Raw genomic sequence first — 16781 nt, 5'->3', positions numbered from 1 at the left:
CCGGCCTCCCACGGGTGCTATGGCTGTGGCCCTGGCTGCCGCGCTTGCGCCGGCCGGCTGTCTCCCGTGGCGTGGGTGCCCGCGAGTGTCTGTGTGTCTGTCCGTGTGCCTGCATGTCGCTCGTCTGCTCCCTCCGGAAGGTCCTGTGCTTGGAGGGCGGCGTGGGGGCAAGGGGGGCCTCGGGAGGGCGAAGGGGCGGGGCGGACGAGCTCTTGGTTCACCGCGCTGGTGGCTCCAGGTGGCTTTGGGCACCGGGCAGGTGCCGGGCAGGATGGGCGCTCAGGGCCACGGCTGGGCTGCGCACAGGCCCGCAGGAGGCTCAGAGGACCGCGGGCCCCAGCGGGCCCCGAAGCCAGAGAGCTCCGGGGCCACGTGGCCCTGAGCAGCGAAGGCCTTGGTGGGGGGGGGGGGGTGTTGGGTTGGGGGGGGGGGCTGGGGGCGGGGCGGAGCCGGGGTGGAGGTGGCGGAGGGGGGCGGCGGCCTCCGAGCGGGGCCGGGCCTGGACGGTCCCAGGGTGGGAGAGCGCCAAGACCTCCACGCCCCTCACCCCACCCCACCCCACCCCACCCCACCCCACCCCACCCCACGCCCGATCCGCCGCAGGCATGCCGGGCCGGCTGCTCCGGGTCCAGGGTCCCGGGTCCCGGAAGCCCCGTGGTCCCCCGGGCCGGGCCAGGCGGGTGCTGGCCGGGGGTGGCGGTGTGCGGGGGGCGGAGCGGCGTCGGCCGGCCACACGGCCGCCGGGACTCCGGTCGCGGGTCGTGCAGCTCAAGTGCAGCGCGCGCTCCGTGGAGAGCTGCGGCCGGCTGGGCCGAGCGGCAGGTCGGAGCGAAAGGCAGGCGCAGCGCAGGGCTCTTAGGGCGCCCGGCGGCAGCCGCCCCCGTCTACGGCCATACCACCCTGAACGCGCCCGATCTCGTCTGATCTCGGAAGCTAAGCAGGGTCGGGCCTGGTTAGTACTTGGATGGGAGACCGCCTGGGAATACCGGGTGCTGTAGGCTTTTCTTTTTCTTTTTCTTTCTTTTTTTTTTTTTGCCTCCCCTCTCCTTTAGCGCCCGCCCCCCACCCCCGCAAGCCCCACCTGCCGCTGGCCCCTCGCACCCCACCGCGCTCAGAGCGGTCGCCTGCCTTCCAGCCCCTCCCGGGGTGGGTGGCCGGGGCCCCGACTCCCGCTGCAGACCTGGGTTGCCTCCGGGCGGCCCGCGAGCCCCTCCGCATTGGGCTTCCAGGAAACCAGAGGACCGGCGAGGGCGGGGGTGGAGGGGGTGCTCTCTGTCTGGGGCTCCCTTGGCAGGCCTCAGGCACTTCTGGGCGGGGCCCCGGCCCCAGCCCCCGCCGCAGCCGCAGCCCCCGGCCCGTCCCCAGCCCCACCCCTCGACGCATCCTCGCAGGCAACCGCTGGGTCTCCCGCAGGCGCGCGCGCACAACACTCACACACACACACACACACACAAAACAGTCAGGCACACACACACACCCCCCCACCGCCGCCGAGAAAGGTCAAGAGCCGGAGACCACAGGTAAGGGAGACGGAGAAAGAGGGAGAGAGAGAGACAGACAGCAAGAGGACCACACAGACTTCCAAACCCCCGGCCGCCACACCCTGTCCCCTCCATTCTGGGTTCCCCCCGGCCCCCAGTCGACCAGACCCCACCGTCGCCCACCGACACACTCACACACACACTCTCCCGCACTCACCCTCTGGCCTGGGGGCGGGGGCTGGGTCTCGCCGTAGGTGGCCAAGCCGAAGGGGACCTTTGAGACCTCGGATGCGAGGAAGTCCGGGGGTCCCCACGGGTGATTGCCAGCCCCAGGGCACTGCGTGCAGCCGGGGCCCGCCGGCCCAAGGCCGACGCCCCCTCCCTTAGGGAAGCTGCTTCTGCCGCACGGCCTCTCTCTGAGGTGTGTCACGGTCTGTGCCAGTGTGTCTATCTCGGAGCGGATGCCATCCCCTGTCCCCTGTCCGTCTCCCGTTCTCCGTCTCTCTGTCAGTCGCTCGGTGTCTCCCTCTCTCTGTCTCTCCCTCCCCGTGTGTGCCTGCGCGCTCGTGTCTGTCTGTCTGTCTGTCTGTCTGCATCTGCCTCGCGCCGTCTTGGGAGTGTGTCTCTGAACCTTCATCTCTTTCTGTCTCTGTCTCTCCCGACCCCCGGCCTCCCACGGGTGCTATGGCTGTGGCCCTGGCTGCCGCGCTTGCGCCGGCCGGCTGTCTCCCGTGGCGTGGGTGCCCGCGAGTGTCTGTGTGTCTGTCCGTGTGCCTGCATGTCGCTCGTCTGCTCCCTCCGGAAGGTCCTGTGCTTGGAGGGCGGCGTGGGGGCAAGGGGGGCCTCGGGAGGGCGAAGGGGCGGGGCGGACGAGCTCTTGGTTCACCGCGCTGGTGGCTCCAGGTGGCTTTGGGCACCGGGCAGGTGCCGGGCAGGATGGGCGCTCAGGGCCACGGCTGGGCTGCGCACAGGCCCGCAGGAGGCTCAGAGGACCGCGGGCCCCAGCGGGCCCCGAAGCCAGAGAGCTCCGGGGCCACGTGGCCCTGAGCAGCGAAGGCCTTGGTGGGGGGGGGGGGGGTGTTGGGTTGGGGGGGGGGGCTGGGGGCGGGGCGGAGCCGGGGTGGAGGTGGCGGAGGGGGGCGGCGGCCTCCGAGCGGGGCCGGGCCTGGACGGTCCCAGGGTGGGAGAGCGCCAAGACCTCCACGCCCCTCACCCCACCCCACCCACCCCACCCCACCCACCCACCCCACGCCCGATCCGCCGCAGGCATGCCGGGCCGGCTGCTCCGGGTCCAGGGTCCCGGGTCCCGGAAGCCCCGTGGTCCCCCGGGCCGGGCCAGGCGGGTGCTGGCCGGGGGTGGCGGTGTGCGGGGGGCGGAGCGGCGTCGGCCGGCCACACGGCCGCCGGGACTCCGGTCGCGGGTCGTGCAGCTCAAGTGCAGCGCGCGCTCCGTGGAGAGCTGCGGCCGGCTGGGCCGAGCGGCAGGTCGGAGCGAAAGGCAGGCGCAGCGCAGGGCTCTTAGGGCGCCCGGCGGCAGCCGCCCCCGTCTACGGCCATACCACCCTGAACGCGCCCGATCTCGTCTGATCTCGGAAGCTAAGCAGGGTCGGGCCTGGTTAGTACTTGGATGGGAGACCGCCTGGGAATACCGGGTGCTGTAGGCTTTTCTTTTTCTTTTTTCTTTCTTTTTTTTTTTTTGCCTCCCCTCTCCTTTAGCGCCCGCCCCCCACCCCCGCAAGCCCCACCTGCCGCTGGCCCCTCGCACCCCACCGCGCTCAGAGCGGTCGCCTGCCTTCCAGCCCCTCCCGGGGTGGGTGGCCGGGGCCCCGACTCCCGCTGCAGACCTGGGTTGCCTCCGGGCGGCCCGCGAGCCCCTCCGCATTGGGCTTCCAGGAAACCAGAGGACCGGCGAGGGCGGGGGTGGAGGGGGTGCTCTCTGTCTGGGGCTCCCTTGGCAGGCCTCAGGCACTTCTGGGCGGGGCCCCGGCCCCAGCCCCCGCCGCAGCCGCAGCCCCCGGCCCGTCCCCAGCCCCACCCCTCGACGCATCCTCGCAGGCAACCGCTGGGTCTCCCGCAGGCGCGCGCGCACAACACTCACACACACACACACACACACAAAACAGTCAGGCACACACACACACCCCCCCACCGCCGCCGAGAAAGGTCAAGAGCCGGAGACCACAGGTAAGGGAGACGGAGAAAGAGGGAGAGAGAGAGACAGACAGCAAGAGGACCACACAGACTTCCAAACCCCCGGCCGCCACACCCTGTCCCCTCCATTCTGGGTTCCCCCCGGCCCCCAGTCGACCAGACCCCACCGTCGCCCACCGACACACTCACACACACACTCTCCCGCACTCACCCTCTGGCCTGGGGGCGGGGGCTGGGTCTCGCCGTAGGTGGCCAAGCCGAAGGGGACCTTTGAGACCTCGGATGCGAGGAAGTCCGGGGGTCCCCACGGGTGATTGCCAGCCCCAGGGCACTGCGTGCAGCCGGGGCCCGCCGGCCCAAGGCCGACGCCCCCTCCCTTAGGGAAGCTGCTTCTGCCGCACGGCCTCTCTCTGAGGTGTGTCACGGTCTGTGCCAGTGTGTCTATCTCGGAGCGGATGCCATCCCCTGTCCCCTGTCCGTCTCCCGTTCTCCGTCTCTCTGTCAGTCGCTCGGTGTCTCCCTCTCTCTGTCTCTCCCTCCCCGTGTGTGCCTGCGCGCTCGTGTCTGTCTGTCTGTCTGTCTGTCTGCATCTGCCTCGCGCCGTCTTGGGAGTGTGTCTCTGAACCTTCATCTCTTTCTGTCTCTGTCTCTCCCGACCCCCGGCCTCCCACGGGTGCTATGGCTGTGGCCCTGGCTGCCGCGCTTGCGCCGGCCGGCTGTCTCCCGTGGCGTGGGTGCCCGCGAGTGTCTGTGTGTCTGTCCGTGTGCCTGCATGTCGCTCGTCTGCTCCCTCCGGAAGGTCCTGTGCTTGGAGGGCGGCGTGGGGGCAAGGGGGGCCTCGGGAGGGCGAAGGGGCGGGGCGGACGAGCTCTTGGTTCACCGCGCTGGTGGCTCCAGGTGGCTTTGGGCACCGGGCAGGTGCCGGGCAGGATGGGCGCTCAGGGCCACGGCTGGGCTGCGCACAGGCCCGCAGGAGGCTCAGAGGACCGCGGGCCCCAGCGGGCCCCGAAGCCAGAGAGCTCCGGGGCCACGTGGCCCTGAGCAGCGAAGGCCTTGGTGGGGGGGGGGGGGTGTTGGGTTGGGGGGGGGGGGCTGGGGGCGGGGCGGAGCCGGGGTGGAGGTGGCGGAGGGGGGCGGCGGCCTCCGAGCGGGGCCGGGCCTGGACGGTCCCAGGGTGGGAGAGCGCCAAGACCTCCACGCCCCTCACCCCACCCCACCCCACCCCACCCCACCCCACCCCACCCCACGCCCGATCCGCCGCAGGCATGCCGGGCCGGCTGCTCCGGGTCCAGGGTCCCGGGTCCCGGAAGCCCCGTGGTCCCCCGGGCCGGGCCAGGCGGGTGCTGGCCGGGGGTGGCGGTGTGCGGGGGGCGGAGCGGCGTCGGCCGGCCACACGGCCGCCGGGACTCCGGTCGCGGGTCGTGCAGCTCAAGTGCAGCGCGCGCTCCGTGGAGAGCTGCGGCCGGCTGGGCCGAGCGGCAGGTCGGAGCGAAAGGCAGGCGCAGCGCAGGGCTCTTAGGGCGCCCGGCGGCAGCCGCCCCCGTCTACGGCCATACCACCCTGAACGCGCCCGATCTCGTCTGATCTCGGAAGCTAAGCAGGGTCGGGCCTGGTTAGTACTTGGATGGGAGACCGCCTGGGAATACCGGGTGCTGTAGGCTTTTCTTTTTCTTTTTCTTTCTTTTTTTTTTTTTTGCCTCCCCTCTCCTTTAGCGCCCGCCCCCCACCCCCGCAAGCCCCACCTGCCGCTGGCCCCTCGCACCCCACCGCGCTCAGAGCGGTCGCCTGCCTTCCAGCCCCTCCCGGGGTGGGTGGCCGGGGCCCCGACTCCCGCTGCAGACCTGGGTTGCCTCCGGGCGGCCCGCGAGCCCCTCCGCATTGGGCTTCCAGGAAACCAGAGGACCGGCGAGGGCGGGGGTGGAGGGGGTGCTCTCTGTCTGGGGCTCCCTTGGCAGGCCTCAGGCACTTCTGGGCGGGGCCCCGGCCCCAGCCCCCGCCGCAGCCGCAGCCCCCGGCCCGTCCCCAGCCCCACCCCTCGACGCATCCTCGCAGGCAACCGCTGGGTCTCCCGCAGGCGCGCGCGCACAACACTCACACACACACACACACACACAAAACAGTCAGGCACACACACACACCCCCCCACCGCCGCCGAGAAAGGTCAAGAGCCGGAGACCACAGGTAAGGGAGACGGAGAAAGAGGGAGAGAGAGAGACAGACAGCAAGAGGACCACACAGACTTCCAAACCCCCGGCCGCCACACCCTGTCCCCTCCATTCTGGGTTCCCCCCGGCCCCCAGTCGACCAGACCCCACCGTCGCCCACCGACACACTCACACACACACTCTCCCGCACTCACCCTCTGGCCTGGGGGCGGGGGCTGGGTCTCGCCGTAGGTGGCCAAGCCGAAGGGGACCTTTGAGACCTCGGATGCGAGGAAGTCCGGGGGTCCCCACGGGTGATTGCCAGCCCCAGGGCACTGCGTGCAGCCGGGGCCCGCCGGCCCAAGGCCGACGCCCCCTCCCTTAGGGAAGCTGCTTCTGCCGCACGGCCTCTCTCTGAGGTGTGTCACGGTCTGTGCCAGTGTGTCTATCTCGGAGCGGATGCCATCCCCTGTCCCCTGTCCGTCTCCCGTTCTCCGTCTCTCTGTCAGTCGCTCGGTGTCTCCCTCTCTCTGTCTCTCCCTCCCCGTGTGTGCCTGCGCGCTCGTGTCTGTCTGTCTGTCTGTCTGTCTGCATCTGCCTCGCGCCGTCTTGGGAGTGTGTCTCTGAACCTTCATCTCTTTCTGTCTCTGTCTCTCCCGACCCCCGGCCTCCCACGGGTGCTATGGCTGTGGCCCTGGCTGCCGCGCTTGCGCCGGCCGGCTGTCTCCCGTGGCGTGGGTGCCCGCGAGTGTCTGTGTGTCTGTCCGTGTGCCTGCATGTCGCTCGTCTGCTCCCTCCGGAAGGTCCTGTGCTTGGAGGGCGGCGTGGGGGCAAGGGGGGCCTCGGGAGGGCGAAGGGGCGGGGCGGACGAGCTCTTGGTTCACCGCGCTGGTGGCTCCAGGTGGCTTTGGGCACCGGGCAGGTGCCGGGCAGGATGGGCGCTCAGGGCCACGGCTGGGCTGCGCACAGGCCCGCAGGAGGCTCAGAGGACCGCGGGCCCCAGCGGGCCCCGAAGCCAGAGAGCTCCGGGGCCACGTGGCCCTGAGCAGCGAAGGCCTTGGTGGGGGGGGGGGGGGTGTTGGGTTGGGGGGGGGGGGCTGGGGGCGGGGCGGAGCCGGGGTGGAGGTGGCGGAGGGGGGCGGCGGCCTCCGAGCGGGGCCGGGCCTGGACGGTCCCAGGGTGGGAGAGCGCCAAGACCTCCACGCCCCTCACCCCACCCCACCCCACCCCACCCCACCCCACCCCACCCCACGCCCGATCCGCCGCAGGCATGCCGGGCCGGCTGCTCCGGGTCCAGGGTCCCGGGTCCCGGAAGCCCCGTGGTCCCCCGGGCCGGGCCAGGCGGGTGCTGGCCGGGGGTGGCGGTGTGCGGGGGGCGGAGCGGCGTCGGCCGGCCACACGGCCGCCGGGACTCCGGTCGCGGGTCGTGCAGCTCAAGTGCAGCGCGCGCTCCGTGGAGAGCTGCGGCCGGCTGGGCCGAGCGGCAGGTCGGAGCGAAAGGCAGGCGCAGCGCAGGGCTCTTAGGGCGCCCGGCGGCAGCCGCCCCCGTCTACGGCCATACCACCCTGAACGCGCCCGATCTCGTCTGATCTCGGAAGCTAAGCAGGGTCGGGCCTGGTTAGTACTTGGATGGGAGACCGCCTGGGAATACCGGGTGCTGTAGGCTTTTCTTTTTCTTTTTTCTTTCTTTTTTTTTTTTTTGCCTCCCCTCTCCTTTAGCGCCCGCCCCCCACCCCCGCAAGCCCCACCTGCCGCTGGCCCCTCGCACCCCACCGCGCTCAGAGCGGTCGCCTGCCTTCCAGCCCCTCCCGGGGTGGGTGGCCGGGGCCCCGACTCCCGCTGCAGACCTGGGTTGCCTCCGGGCGGCCCGCGAGCCCCTCCGCATTGGGCTTCCAGGAAACCAGAGGACCGGCGAGGGCGGGGGTGGAGGGGGTGCTCTCTGTCTGGGGCTCCCTTGGCAGGCCTCAGGCACTTCTGGGCGGGGCCCCGGCCCCAGCCCCCGCCGCAGCCGCAGCCCCCGGCCCGTCCCCAGCCCCACCCCTCGACGCATCCTCGCAGGCAACCGCTGGGTCTCCCGCAGGCGCGCGCGCACAACACTCACACACACACACACACACACAAAACAGTCAGGCACACACACACACCCCCCCACCGCCGCCGAGAAAGGTCAAGAGCCGGAGACCACAGGTAAGGGAGACGGAGAAAGAGGGAGAGAGAGAGACAGACAGCAAGAGGACCACACAGACTTCCAAACCCCCGGCCGCCACACCCTGTCCCCTCCATTCTGGGTTCCCCCCGGCCCCCAGTCGACCAGACCCCACCGTCGCCCACCGACACACTCACACACACACTCTCCCGCACTCACCCTCTGGCCTGGGGGCGGGGGCTGGGTCTCGCCGTAGGTGGCCAAGCCGAAGGGGACCTTTGAGACCTCGGATGCGAGGAAGTCCGGGGGTCCCCACGGGTGATTGCCAGCCCCAGGGCACTGCGTGCAGCCGGGGCCCGCCGGCCCAAGGCCGACGCCCCCTCCCTTAGGGAAGCTGCTTCTGCCGCACGGCCTCTCTCTGAGGTGTGTCACGGTCTGTGCCAGTGTGTCTATCTCGGAGCGGATGCCATCCCCTGTCCCCTGTCCGTCTCCCGTTCTCCGTCTCTCTGTCAGTCGCTCGGTGTCTCCCTCTCTCTGTCTCTCCCTCCCCGTGTGTGCCTGCGCGCTCGTGTCTGTCTGTCTGTCTGTCTGTCTGCATCTGCCTCGCGCCGTCTTGGGAGTGTGTCTCTGAACCTTCATCTCTTTCTGTCTCTGTCTCTCCCGACCCCCGGCCTCCCACGGGTGCTATGGCTGTGGCCCTGGCTGCCGCGCTTGCGCCGGCCGGCTGTCTCCCGTGGCGTGGGTGCCCGCGAGTGTCTGTGTGTCTGTCCGTGTGCCTGCATGTCGCTCGTCTGCTCCCTCCGGAAGGTCCTGTGCTTGGAGGGCGGCGTGGGGGCAAGGGGGGCCTCGGGAGGGCGAAGGGGCGGGGCGGACGAGCTCTTGGTTCACCGCGCTGGTGGCTCCAGGTGGCTTTGGGCACCGGGCAGGTGCCGGGCAGGATGGGCGCTCAGGGCCACGGCTGGGCTGCGCACAGGCCCGCAGGAGGCTCAGAGGACCGCGGGCCCCAGCGGGCCCCGAAGCCAGAGAGCTCCGGGGCCACGTGGCCCTGAGCAGCGAAGGCCTTGGTGGGGGGGGGGGGGTGTTGGGTTGGGGGGGGGGGGCTGGGGGCGGGGCGGAGCCGGGGTGGAGGTGGCGGAGGGGGGCGGCGGCCTCCGAGCGGGGCCGGGCCTGGACGGTCCCAGGGTGGGAGAGCGCCAAGACCTCCACGCCCCTCACCCCACCCCACCCCACCCCACCCCACCCCACCCCACCCCACGCCCGATCCGCCGCAGGCATGCCGGGCCGGCTGCTCCGGGTCCAGGGTCCCGGGTCCCGGAAGCCCCGTGGTCCCCCGGGCCGGGCCAGGCGGGTGCTGGCCGGGGGTGGCGGTGTGCGGGGGGCGGAGCGGCGTCGGCCGGCCACACGGCCGCCGGGACTCCGGTCGCGGGTCGTGCAGCTCAAGTGCAGCGCGCGCTCCGTGGAGAGCTGCGGCCGGCTGGGCCGAGCGGCAGGTCGGAGCGAAAGGCAGGCGCAGCGCAGGGCTCTTAGGGCGCCCGGCGGCAGCCGCCCCCGTCTACGGCCATACCACCCTGAACGCGCCCGATCTCGTCTGATCTCGGAAGCTAAGCAGGGTCGGGCCTGGTTAGTACTTGGATGGGAGACCGCCTGGGAATACCGGGTGCTGTAGGCTTTTCTTTTTCTTTTTTCTTTCTTTTTTTTTTTTTTGCCTCCCCTCTCCTTTAGCGCCCGCCCCCCACCCCCGCAAGCCCCACCTGCCGCTGGCCCCTCGCACCCCACCGCGCTCAGAGCGGTCGCCTGCCTTCCAGCCCCTCCCGGGGTGGGTGGCCGGGGCCCCGACTCCCGCTGCAGACCTGGGTTGCCTCCGGGCGGCCCGCGAGCCCCTCCGCATTGGGCTTCCAGGAAACCAGAGGACCGGCGAGGGCGGGGGTGGAGGGGGTGCTCTCTGTCTGGGGCTCCCTTGGCAGGCCTCAGGCACTTCTGGGCGGGGCCCCGGCCCCAGCCCCCGCCGCAGCCGCAGCCCCCGGCCCGTCCCCAGCCCCACCCCTCGACGCATCCTCGCAGGCAACCGCTGGGTCTCCCGCAGGCGCGCGCGCACAACACTCACACACACACACACACACACAAAACAGTCAGGCACACACACACACCCCCCCACCGCCGCCGAGAAAGGTCAAGAGCCGGAGACCACAGGTAAGGGAGACGGAGAAAGAGGGAGAGAGAGAGACAGACAGCAAGAGGACCACACAGACTTCCAAACCCCCGGCCGCCACACCCTGTCCCCTCCATTCTGGGTTCCCCCCGGCCCCCAGTCGACCAGACCCCACCGTCGCCCACCGACACACTCACACACACACTCTCCCGCACTCACCCTCTGGCCTGGGGGCGGGGGCTGGGTCTCGCCGTAGGTGGCCAAGCCGAAGGGGACCTTTGAGACCTCGGATGCGAGGAAGTCCGGGGGTCCCCACGGGTGATTGCCAGCCCCAGGGCACTGCGTGCAGCCGGGGCCCGCCGGCCCAAGGCCGACGCCCCCTCCCTTAGGGAAGCTGCTTCTGCCGCACGGCCTCTCTCTGAGGTGTGTCACGGTCTGTGCCAGTGTGTCTATCTCGGAGCGGATGCCATCCCCTGTCCCCTGTCCGTCTCCCGTTCTCCGTCTCTCTGTCAGTCGCTCGGTGTCTCCCTCTCTCTGTCTCTCCCTCCCCGTGTGTGCCTGCGCGCTCGTGTCTGTCTGTCTGTCTGTCTGTCTGCATCTGCCTCGCGCCGTCTTGGGAGTGTGTCTCTGAACCTTCATCTCTTTCTGTCTCTGTCTCTCCCGACCCCCGGCCTCCCACGGGTGCTATGGCTGTGGCCCTGGCTGCCGCGCTTGCGCCGGCCGGCTGTCTCCCGTGGCGTGGGTGCCCGCGAGTGTCTGTGTGTCTGTCCGTGTGCCTGCATGTCGCTCGTCTGCTCCCTCCGGAAGGTCCTGTGCTTGGAGGGCGGCGTGGGGGCAAGGGGGGCCTCGGGAGGGCGAAGGGGCGGGGCGGACGAGCTCTTGGTTCACCGCGCTGGTGGCTCCAGGTGGCTTTGGGCACCGGGCAGGTGCCGGGCAGGATGGGCGCTCAGGGCCACGGCTGGGCTGCGCACAGGCCCGCAGGAGGCTCAGAGGACCGCGGGCCCCAGCGGGCCCCGAAGCCAGAGAGCTCCGGGGCCACGTGGCCCTGAGCAGCGAAGGCCTTGGTGGGGGGGGGGGGGTGTTGGGTTGGGGGGGGGGGGCTGGGGGCGGGGCGGAGCCGGGGTGGAGGTGGCGGAGGGGGGCGGCGGCCTCCGAGCGGGGCCGGGCCTGGACGGTCCCAGGGTGGGAGAGCGCCAAGACCTCCACGCCCCTCACCCCACCCCACCCCACCCCACCCCACCCCACCCCACCCCACGCCCGATCCGCCGCAGGCATGCCGGGCCGGCTGCTCCGGGTCCAGGGTCCCGGGTCCCGGAAGCCCCGTGGTCCCCCGGGCCGGGCCAGGCGGGTGCTGGCCGGGGGTGGCGGTGTGCGGGGGGCGGAGCGGCGTCGGCCGGCCACACGGCCGCCGGGACTCCGGTCGCGGGTCGTGCAGCTCAAGTGCAGCGCGCGCTCCGTGGAGAGCTGCGGCCGGCTGGGCCGAGCGGCAGGTCGGAGCGAAAGGCAGGCGCAGCGCAGGGCTCTTAGGGCGCCCGGCGGCAGCCGCCCCCGTCTACGGCCATACCACCCTGAACGCGCCCGATCTCGTCTGATCTCGGAAGCTAAGCAGGGTCGGGCCTGGTTAGTACTTGGATGGGAGACCGCCTGGGAATACCGGGTGCTGTAGGCTTTTCTTTTTCTTTTTTCTTTCTTTTTTTTTTTTTTGCCTCCCCTCTCCTTTAGCGCCCGCCCCCCACCCCCGCAAGCCCCACCTGCCGCTGGCCCCTCGCACCCCACCGCGCTCAGAGCGGTCGCCTGCCTTCCAGCCCCTCCCGGGGTGGGTGGCCGGGGCCCCGACTCCCGCTGCAGACCTGGGTTGCCTCCGGGCGGCCCGCGAGCCCCTCCGCATTGGGCTTCCAGGAAACCAGAGGACCGGCGAGGGCGGGGGTGGAGGGGGTGCTCTCTGTCTGGGGCTCCCTTGGCAGGCCTCAGGCACTTCTGGGCGGGGCCCCGGCCCCAGCCCCCGCCGCAGCCGCAGCCCCCGGCCCGTCCCCAGCCCCACCCCTCGACGCATCCTCGCAGGCAACCGCTGGGTCTCCCGCAGGCGCGCGCGCACAACACTCACACACACACACACACACACAAAACAGTCAGGCACACACACACACCCCCCCACCGCCGCCGAGAAAGGTCAAGAGCCGGAGACCACAGGTAAGGGAGACGGAGAAAGAGGGAGAGAGAGAGACAGACAGCAAGAGGACCACACAGACTTCCAAACCCCCGGCCGCCACACCCTGTCCCCTCCATTCTGGGTTCCCCCCGGCCCCCAGTCGACCAGACCCCACCGTCGCCCACCGACACACTCACACACACACTCTCCCGCACTCACCCTCTGGCCTGGGGGCGGGGGCTGGGTCTCGCCGTAGGTGGCCAAGCCGAAGGGGACCTTTGAGACCTCGGATGCGAGGAAGTCCGGGGGTCCCCACGGGTGATTGCCAGCCCCAGGGCACTGCGTGCAGCCGGGGCCCGCCGGCCCAAGGCCGACGCCCCCTCCCTTAGGGAAGCTGCTTCTGCCGCACGGCCTCTCTCTGAGGTGTGTCACGGTCTGTGCCAGTGTGTCTATCTCGGAGCGGATGCCATCCCCTGTCCCCTGTCCGTCTCCCGTTCTCCGTCTCTCTGTCAGTCGCTCGGTGTCTCCCTCTCTCTGTCTCTCCCTCCCCGTGTGTGCCTGCGCGCTCGTGTCTGTCTGTCTGTCTGTCTGTCTGCATCTGCCTCGCGCCGTCTTGGGAGTGTGTCTCTGAACCTTCATCTCTTTCTGTCTCTGTCTCTCCCGACCCCCGGCCTCCCACGGGTGCTATGGCTGTGGCCCTGGCTGCCGCGCTTGCGCCGGCCGGCTGTCTCCCGTGGCGTGGGTGCCCGCGAGTGTCTGTGTGTCTGTCCGTGTGCCTGCATGTCGCTCGTCTGCTCCCTCCGGAAGGTCCTGTGCTTGGAGGGCGGCGTGGGGGCAAGGGGGGCCTCGGGAGGGCGAAGGGGCGGGGCGGACGAGCTCTTGGTTCACCGCGCTGGTGGCTCCAGGTGGCTTTGGGCACCGGGCAGGTGCCGGGCAGGATGGGCGCTCAGGGCCACGGCTGGGCTGCGCACAGGCCCGCAGGAGGCTCAGAGGACCGCGGGCCCCAGCGGGCCCCGAAGCCAGAGAGCTCCGGGGCCACGTGGCCCTGAGCAGCGAAGGCCTTGGTGGGGGGGGGGGGGGTGTTGGGTTGGGGGGGGGGGGCTGGGGGCGGGGCGGAGCCGGGGTGGAGGTGGCGGAGGGGGGCGGCGGCCTCCGAGCGGGGCCGGGCCTGGACGGTCCCAGGGTGGGAGAGCGCCAAGACCTCCACGCCCCTCACCCCACCCCACCCCACCCCACCCCACCCCACCCCACCCCACGCCCGATCCGCCGCAGGCATGCCGGGCCGGCTGCTCCGGGTCCAGGGTCCCGGGTCCCGGAAGCCCCGTGGTCCCCCGGGCCGGGCCAGGCGGGTGCTGGCCGGGGGTGGCGGTGTGCGGGGGGCGGAGCGGCGTCGGCCGGCCACACGGCCGCCGGGACTCCGGTCGCGGGTCGTGCAGCTCAAGTGCAGCGCGCGCTCCGTGGAGAGCTGCGGCCGGCTGGGCCGAGCGGCAGGTCGGAGCGAAAGGCAGGCGCAGCGCAGGGCTCTTAGGGCGCCCGGCGGCAGCCGCCCCCGTCTACGGCCATACCACCCTGAACGCGCCCGATCTCGTCTGATCTCGGAAGCTAAGCAGGGTCGGGCCTGGTTAGTACTTGGATGGGAGACCGCCTGGGAATACCGGGTGCTGTAGGCTTTTCTTTTTCTTTTTTCTTTCTTTTTTTTTTTTTTGCCTCCCCTCTCCTTTAGCGCCCGCCCCCCACCCCCGCAAGCCCCACCTGCCGCTGGCCCCTCGCACCCCACCGCGCTCAGAGCGGTCGCCTGCCTTCCAGCCCCTCCCGGGGTGGGTGGCCGGGGCCCCGACTCCCGCTGCAGACCTGGGTTGCCTCCGGGCGGCCCGCGAGCCCCTCCGCATTGGGCTTCCAGGAAACCAGAGGACCGGCGAGGGCGGGGGTGGAGGGGGTGCTCTCTGTCTGGGGCTCCCTTGGCAGGCCTCAGGCACTTCTGGGCGGGGCCCCGGCCCCAGCCCCCGCCGCAGCCGCAGCCCCCGGCCCGTCCCCAGCCCCACCCCTCGACGCATCCTCGCAGGCAACCGCTGGGTCTCCCGCAGGCGCGCGCGCACAACACTCACACACACACACACACACACAAAACAGTCAGGCACACACACACACCCCCCCACCGCCGCCGAGAAAGGTCAAGAGCCGGAGACCACAGGTAAGGGAGACGGAGAAAGAGGGAGAGAGAGAGACAGACAGCAAGAGGACCACACAGACTTCCAAACCCCCGGCCGCCACACCCTGTCCCCTCCATTCTGGGTTCCCCCCGGCCCCCAGTCGACCAGACCCCACCGTCGCCCACCGACACACTCACACACACACTCTCCCGCACTCACCCTCTGGCCTGGGGGCGGGGGCTGGGTCTCGCCGTAGGTGGCCAAGCCGAAGGGGACCTTTGAGACCTCGGATGCGAGGAAGTCCGGGGGTCCCCACGGGTGATTGCCAGCCCCAGGGCACTGCGTGCAGCCGGGGCCCGCCGGCCCAAGGCCGACGCCCCCTCCCTTAGGGAAGCTGCTTCTGCCGCACGGCCTCTCTCTGAGGTGTGTCACGGTCTGTGCCAGTGTGTCTATCTCGGAGCGGATGCCATCCCCTGTCCCCTGTCCGTCTCCCGTTCTCCGTCTCTCTGTCAGTCGCTCGGTGTCTCCCTCTCTCTGTCTCTCCCTCCCCGTGTGTGCCTGCGCGCTCGTGTCTGTCTGTCTGTCTGTCTGTCTGCATCTGCCTCGCGCCGTCTTGGGAGTGTGTCTCTGAACCTTCATCTCTTTCTGTCTCTGTCTCTCCCGACCCCCGGCCTCCCACGGGTGCTATGGCTGTGGCCCTGGCTGCCGCGCTTGCGCCGGCCGGCTGTCTCCCGTGGCGTGGGTGCCCGCGAGTGTCTGTGTGTCTGTCCGTGTGCCTGCATGTCGCTCGTCTGCTCCCTCCGGAAGGTCCTGTGCTTGGAGGGCGGCGTGGGGGCAAGGGGGGCCTCGGGAGGGCGAAGGGGCGGGGCGGACGAGCTCTTGGTTCACCGCGCTGGTGGCTCCAGGTGGCTTTGGGCACCGGGCAGGTGCCGGGCAGGATGGGCGCTCAGGGCCACGGCTGGGCTGCGCACAGGCCCGCAGGAGGCTCAGAGGACCGCGGGCCCCAGCGGGCCCCGAAGCCAGAGAGCTCCGGGGCCACGTGGCCCTGAGCAGCGAAGGCCTTGGTGGGGGGGGGGGGGGTGTTGGGTTGGGGGGGGGGGCTGGGGGCGGGGCGGAGCCGGGGTGGAGGTGGCGGAGGGGGGCGGCGGCCTCCGAGCGGGGCCGGGCCTGGACGGTCCCAGGGTGGGAGAGCGCCAAGACCTCCACGCCCCTCACCCCACCCCACCCCACCCCACCCCACCCCACCCCACCCCACGCCCGATCCGCCGCAGGCATGCCGGGCCGGCTGCTCCGGGTCCAGGGTCCCGGGTCCCGGAAGCCCCGTGGTCCCCCGGGCCGGGCCAGGCGGGTGCTGGCCGGGGGTGGCGGTGTGCGGGGGGCGGAGCGGCGTCGGCCGGCCACACGGCCGCCGGGACTCCGGTCGCGGGTCGTGCAGCTCAAGTGCAGCGCGCGCTCCGTGGAGAGCTGCGGCCGGCTGGGCCGAGCGGCAGGTCGGAGCGAAGGCAGGCGCAGCGCAGGGCTCTTAGGGCGCCCGGCGGCAGCCGCCCCCGTCTACGGCCATACCACCCTGAACGCGCCCGATCTCGTCTGATCTCGGAAGCTAAGCAGGGTCGGGCCTGGTTAGTACTTGGATGGGAGACCGCCTGGGAATACCGGGTGCTGTAGGCTTTTCTTTTTCTTTTTTCTTTTTTTTTTTTTTTTTGCCTCCCTCTCCTTTAGCGCCCGCCCCCCACCCCCGCAAGCCCCACCTGCCGCTGGCCCCTCGCACCCCACCGCGCTCAGAGCGGTCGCCTGCCTTCCAGCCCTCCCGGGGTGGGTGGCCGGGCCCCGACTCCCGCTGCAGACCTGGGTTGCCTCCGGGCGGCCCGCGAGCCCCTCCGCATTGGGCTTCCAGGAAACCAGAGGACCGGCGAGGGCGGGGGTGGAGGGGGTGCTCTCTGTCTGGGGCTCCCTTGGCAGGCCTCAGGCACTTCTGGGCGGGGCCCCGGCCCCAGCCCCCGCCGCAGCCGCAGCCCCCGGCCCGTCCCAGCCCCACCCCTCGACGCATCCTCGCAGGCAACCGCTGGGTCTCCCGCAGGCGCGCGCGCACAACACTCACACACACACACACACACACAAAACAGTCAGGCACACACACACACCCCCCACCGCCGCCGAGAAAGGTCAAGAGCCGGAGACCACAGGTAAGGGAGACGGAGAAAGAGGGAGAGAGAGAGACAGACAGCAAGAGGACCACACAGACTTCCAAACCCCCGGCCGCCACACCCTGTCCCCTCCCATTCTGGGTCCCCCCGGCCCCCAGTCGGACCAGACCCCATCCGGTCGCCCACCGACACACTCACACGCACCACTCTTCCCCGGAGCACCCTCTGGCCTGGGGGCGGGGCTGGGTCCCCTGTAGGTGGCCAAGC

General features: G+C 71.2%; 7 protein-coding genes and 8 non-coding genes across 15 annotated transcripts; 8 read left to right on the top strand and 7 right to left on the bottom strand.

Annotated features, from left to right (window-relative positions):
• Positions 1–17: 17 nt before the first annotated feature.
• Positions 18–2118, bottom strand: LOC113885206 (basic proline-rich protein-like). The gene is made up of 3 exons (XM_027530334.1): positions 1707–2118; positions 588–900; positions 18–393 (listed from the first exon to the last, which is right to left on the bottom strand). The coding sequence occupies exons 1-3, from the start codon at positions 2116–2118 to the stop codon at positions 18–20; spliced, it is 1101 nt and encodes a 366-aa protein (XP_027386135.1).
• LOC113885614 lies at positions 883–1001 on the top strand. The gene has a single exon (XR_003509267.1). It is a non-coding gene; the product is annotated as a 5S ribosomal RNA (ribosomal RNA).
• A 45-nt stretch (positions 2119–2163) lies between the features above and the next one.
• LOC113885205 (basic proline-rich protein-like) lies at positions 2164–4263 on the bottom strand. The gene is made up of 3 exons (XM_027530333.1): positions 3852–4263; positions 2732–3044; positions 2164–2539 (listed from the first exon to the last, which is right to left on the bottom strand). The coding sequence occupies exons 1-3, from the start codon at positions 4261–4263 to the stop codon at positions 2164–2166; spliced, it is 1101 nt and encodes a 366-aa protein (XP_027386134.1).
• Positions 3027–3145, top strand: LOC113885613. The gene has a single exon (XR_003509266.1). It is a non-coding gene; the product is annotated as a 5S ribosomal RNA (ribosomal RNA).
• A 45-nt stretch (positions 4264–4308) lies between the features above and the next one.
• On the bottom strand, positions 4309–6411 carry LOC113885204 (basic proline-rich protein-like). Its single transcript, XM_027530331.1, has 3 exons — positions 6000–6411; positions 4880–5192; positions 4309–4684 (listed from the first exon to the last, which is right to left on the bottom strand). The coding sequence occupies exons 1-3, from the start codon at positions 6409–6411 to the stop codon at positions 4309–4311; spliced, it is 1101 nt and encodes a 366-aa protein (XP_027386132.1).
• On the top strand, positions 5175–5293 carry LOC113885612. Its single transcript, XR_003509265.1, has one exon. It is a non-coding gene; the product is annotated as a 5S ribosomal RNA (ribosomal RNA).
• A 45-nt stretch (positions 6412–6456) lies between the features above and the next one.
• Positions 6457–8561, bottom strand: LOC113885203 (basic proline-rich protein-like). The gene is made up of 3 exons (XM_027530330.1): positions 8150–8561; positions 7029–7341; positions 6457–6832 (listed from the first exon to the last, which is right to left on the bottom strand). Exons 1-3 carry the CDS (start codon positions 8559–8561, stop codon positions 6457–6459), a joined length of 1101 nt encoding a protein of 366 aa, XP_027386131.1.
• On the top strand, positions 7324–7442 carry LOC113885651. Its single transcript, XR_003509301.1, has one exon. It is a non-coding gene; the product is annotated as a 5S ribosomal RNA (ribosomal RNA).
• A 45-nt stretch (positions 8562–8606) lies between the features above and the next one.
• LOC113885202 (basic proline-rich protein-like) lies at positions 8607–10710 on the bottom strand. Its single transcript, XM_027530329.1, has 3 exons — positions 10299–10710; positions 9178–9490; positions 8607–8982 (listed from the first exon to the last, which is right to left on the bottom strand). Exons 1-3 carry the CDS (start codon positions 10708–10710, stop codon positions 8607–8609), a joined length of 1101 nt encoding a protein of 366 aa, XP_027386130.1.
• LOC113885640 lies at positions 9473–9591 on the top strand. Its single transcript, XR_003509291.1, has one exon. It is a non-coding gene; the product is annotated as a 5S ribosomal RNA (ribosomal RNA).
• Positions 10711–10755: 45 nt separating the features above from the next.
• Positions 10756–12859, bottom strand: LOC113885201 (basic proline-rich protein-like). Its single transcript, XM_027530328.1, has 3 exons — positions 12448–12859; positions 11327–11639; positions 10756–11131 (listed from the first exon to the last, which is right to left on the bottom strand). Exons 1-3 carry the CDS (start codon positions 12857–12859, stop codon positions 10756–10758), a joined length of 1101 nt encoding a protein of 366 aa, XP_027386129.1.
• On the top strand, positions 11622–11740 carry LOC113885629. Its single transcript, XR_003509281.1, has one exon. It is a non-coding gene; the product is annotated as a 5S ribosomal RNA (ribosomal RNA).
• A 45-nt stretch (positions 12860–12904) lies between the features above and the next one.
• On the bottom strand, positions 12905–15009 carry LOC113885200 (basic proline-rich protein-like). The gene is made up of 3 exons (XM_027530326.1): positions 14598–15009; positions 13477–13789; positions 12905–13280 (listed from the first exon to the last, which is right to left on the bottom strand). The coding sequence occupies exons 1-3, from the start codon at positions 15007–15009 to the stop codon at positions 12905–12907; spliced, it is 1101 nt and encodes a 366-aa protein (XP_027386127.1).
• On the top strand, positions 13772–13890 carry LOC113885622. The gene has a single exon (XR_003509275.1). It is a non-coding gene; the product is annotated as a 5S ribosomal RNA (ribosomal RNA).
• A 910-nt stretch (positions 15010–15919) lies between the features above and the next one.
• LOC113885610 lies at positions 15920–16038 on the top strand. Its single transcript, XR_003509264.1, has one exon. It is a non-coding gene; the product is annotated as a 5S ribosomal RNA (ribosomal RNA).
• Positions 16039–16781: the final 743 nt, after the last annotated feature.

The sequence above is a fragment of the Bos indicus x Bos taurus genome, chromosome 28 (assembly GCF_003369695.1).
Source record: "Bos indicus x Bos taurus breed Angus x Brahman F1 hybrid chromosome 28, Bos_hybrid_MaternalHap_v2.0, whole genome shotgun sequence".
Lineage (NCBI taxonomy): Eukaryota > Metazoa > Chordata > Mammalia > Artiodactyla > Bovidae > Bos > Bos indicus x Bos taurus.
This window is presented reverse-complemented; position numbering and strand designations above follow the sequence as displayed.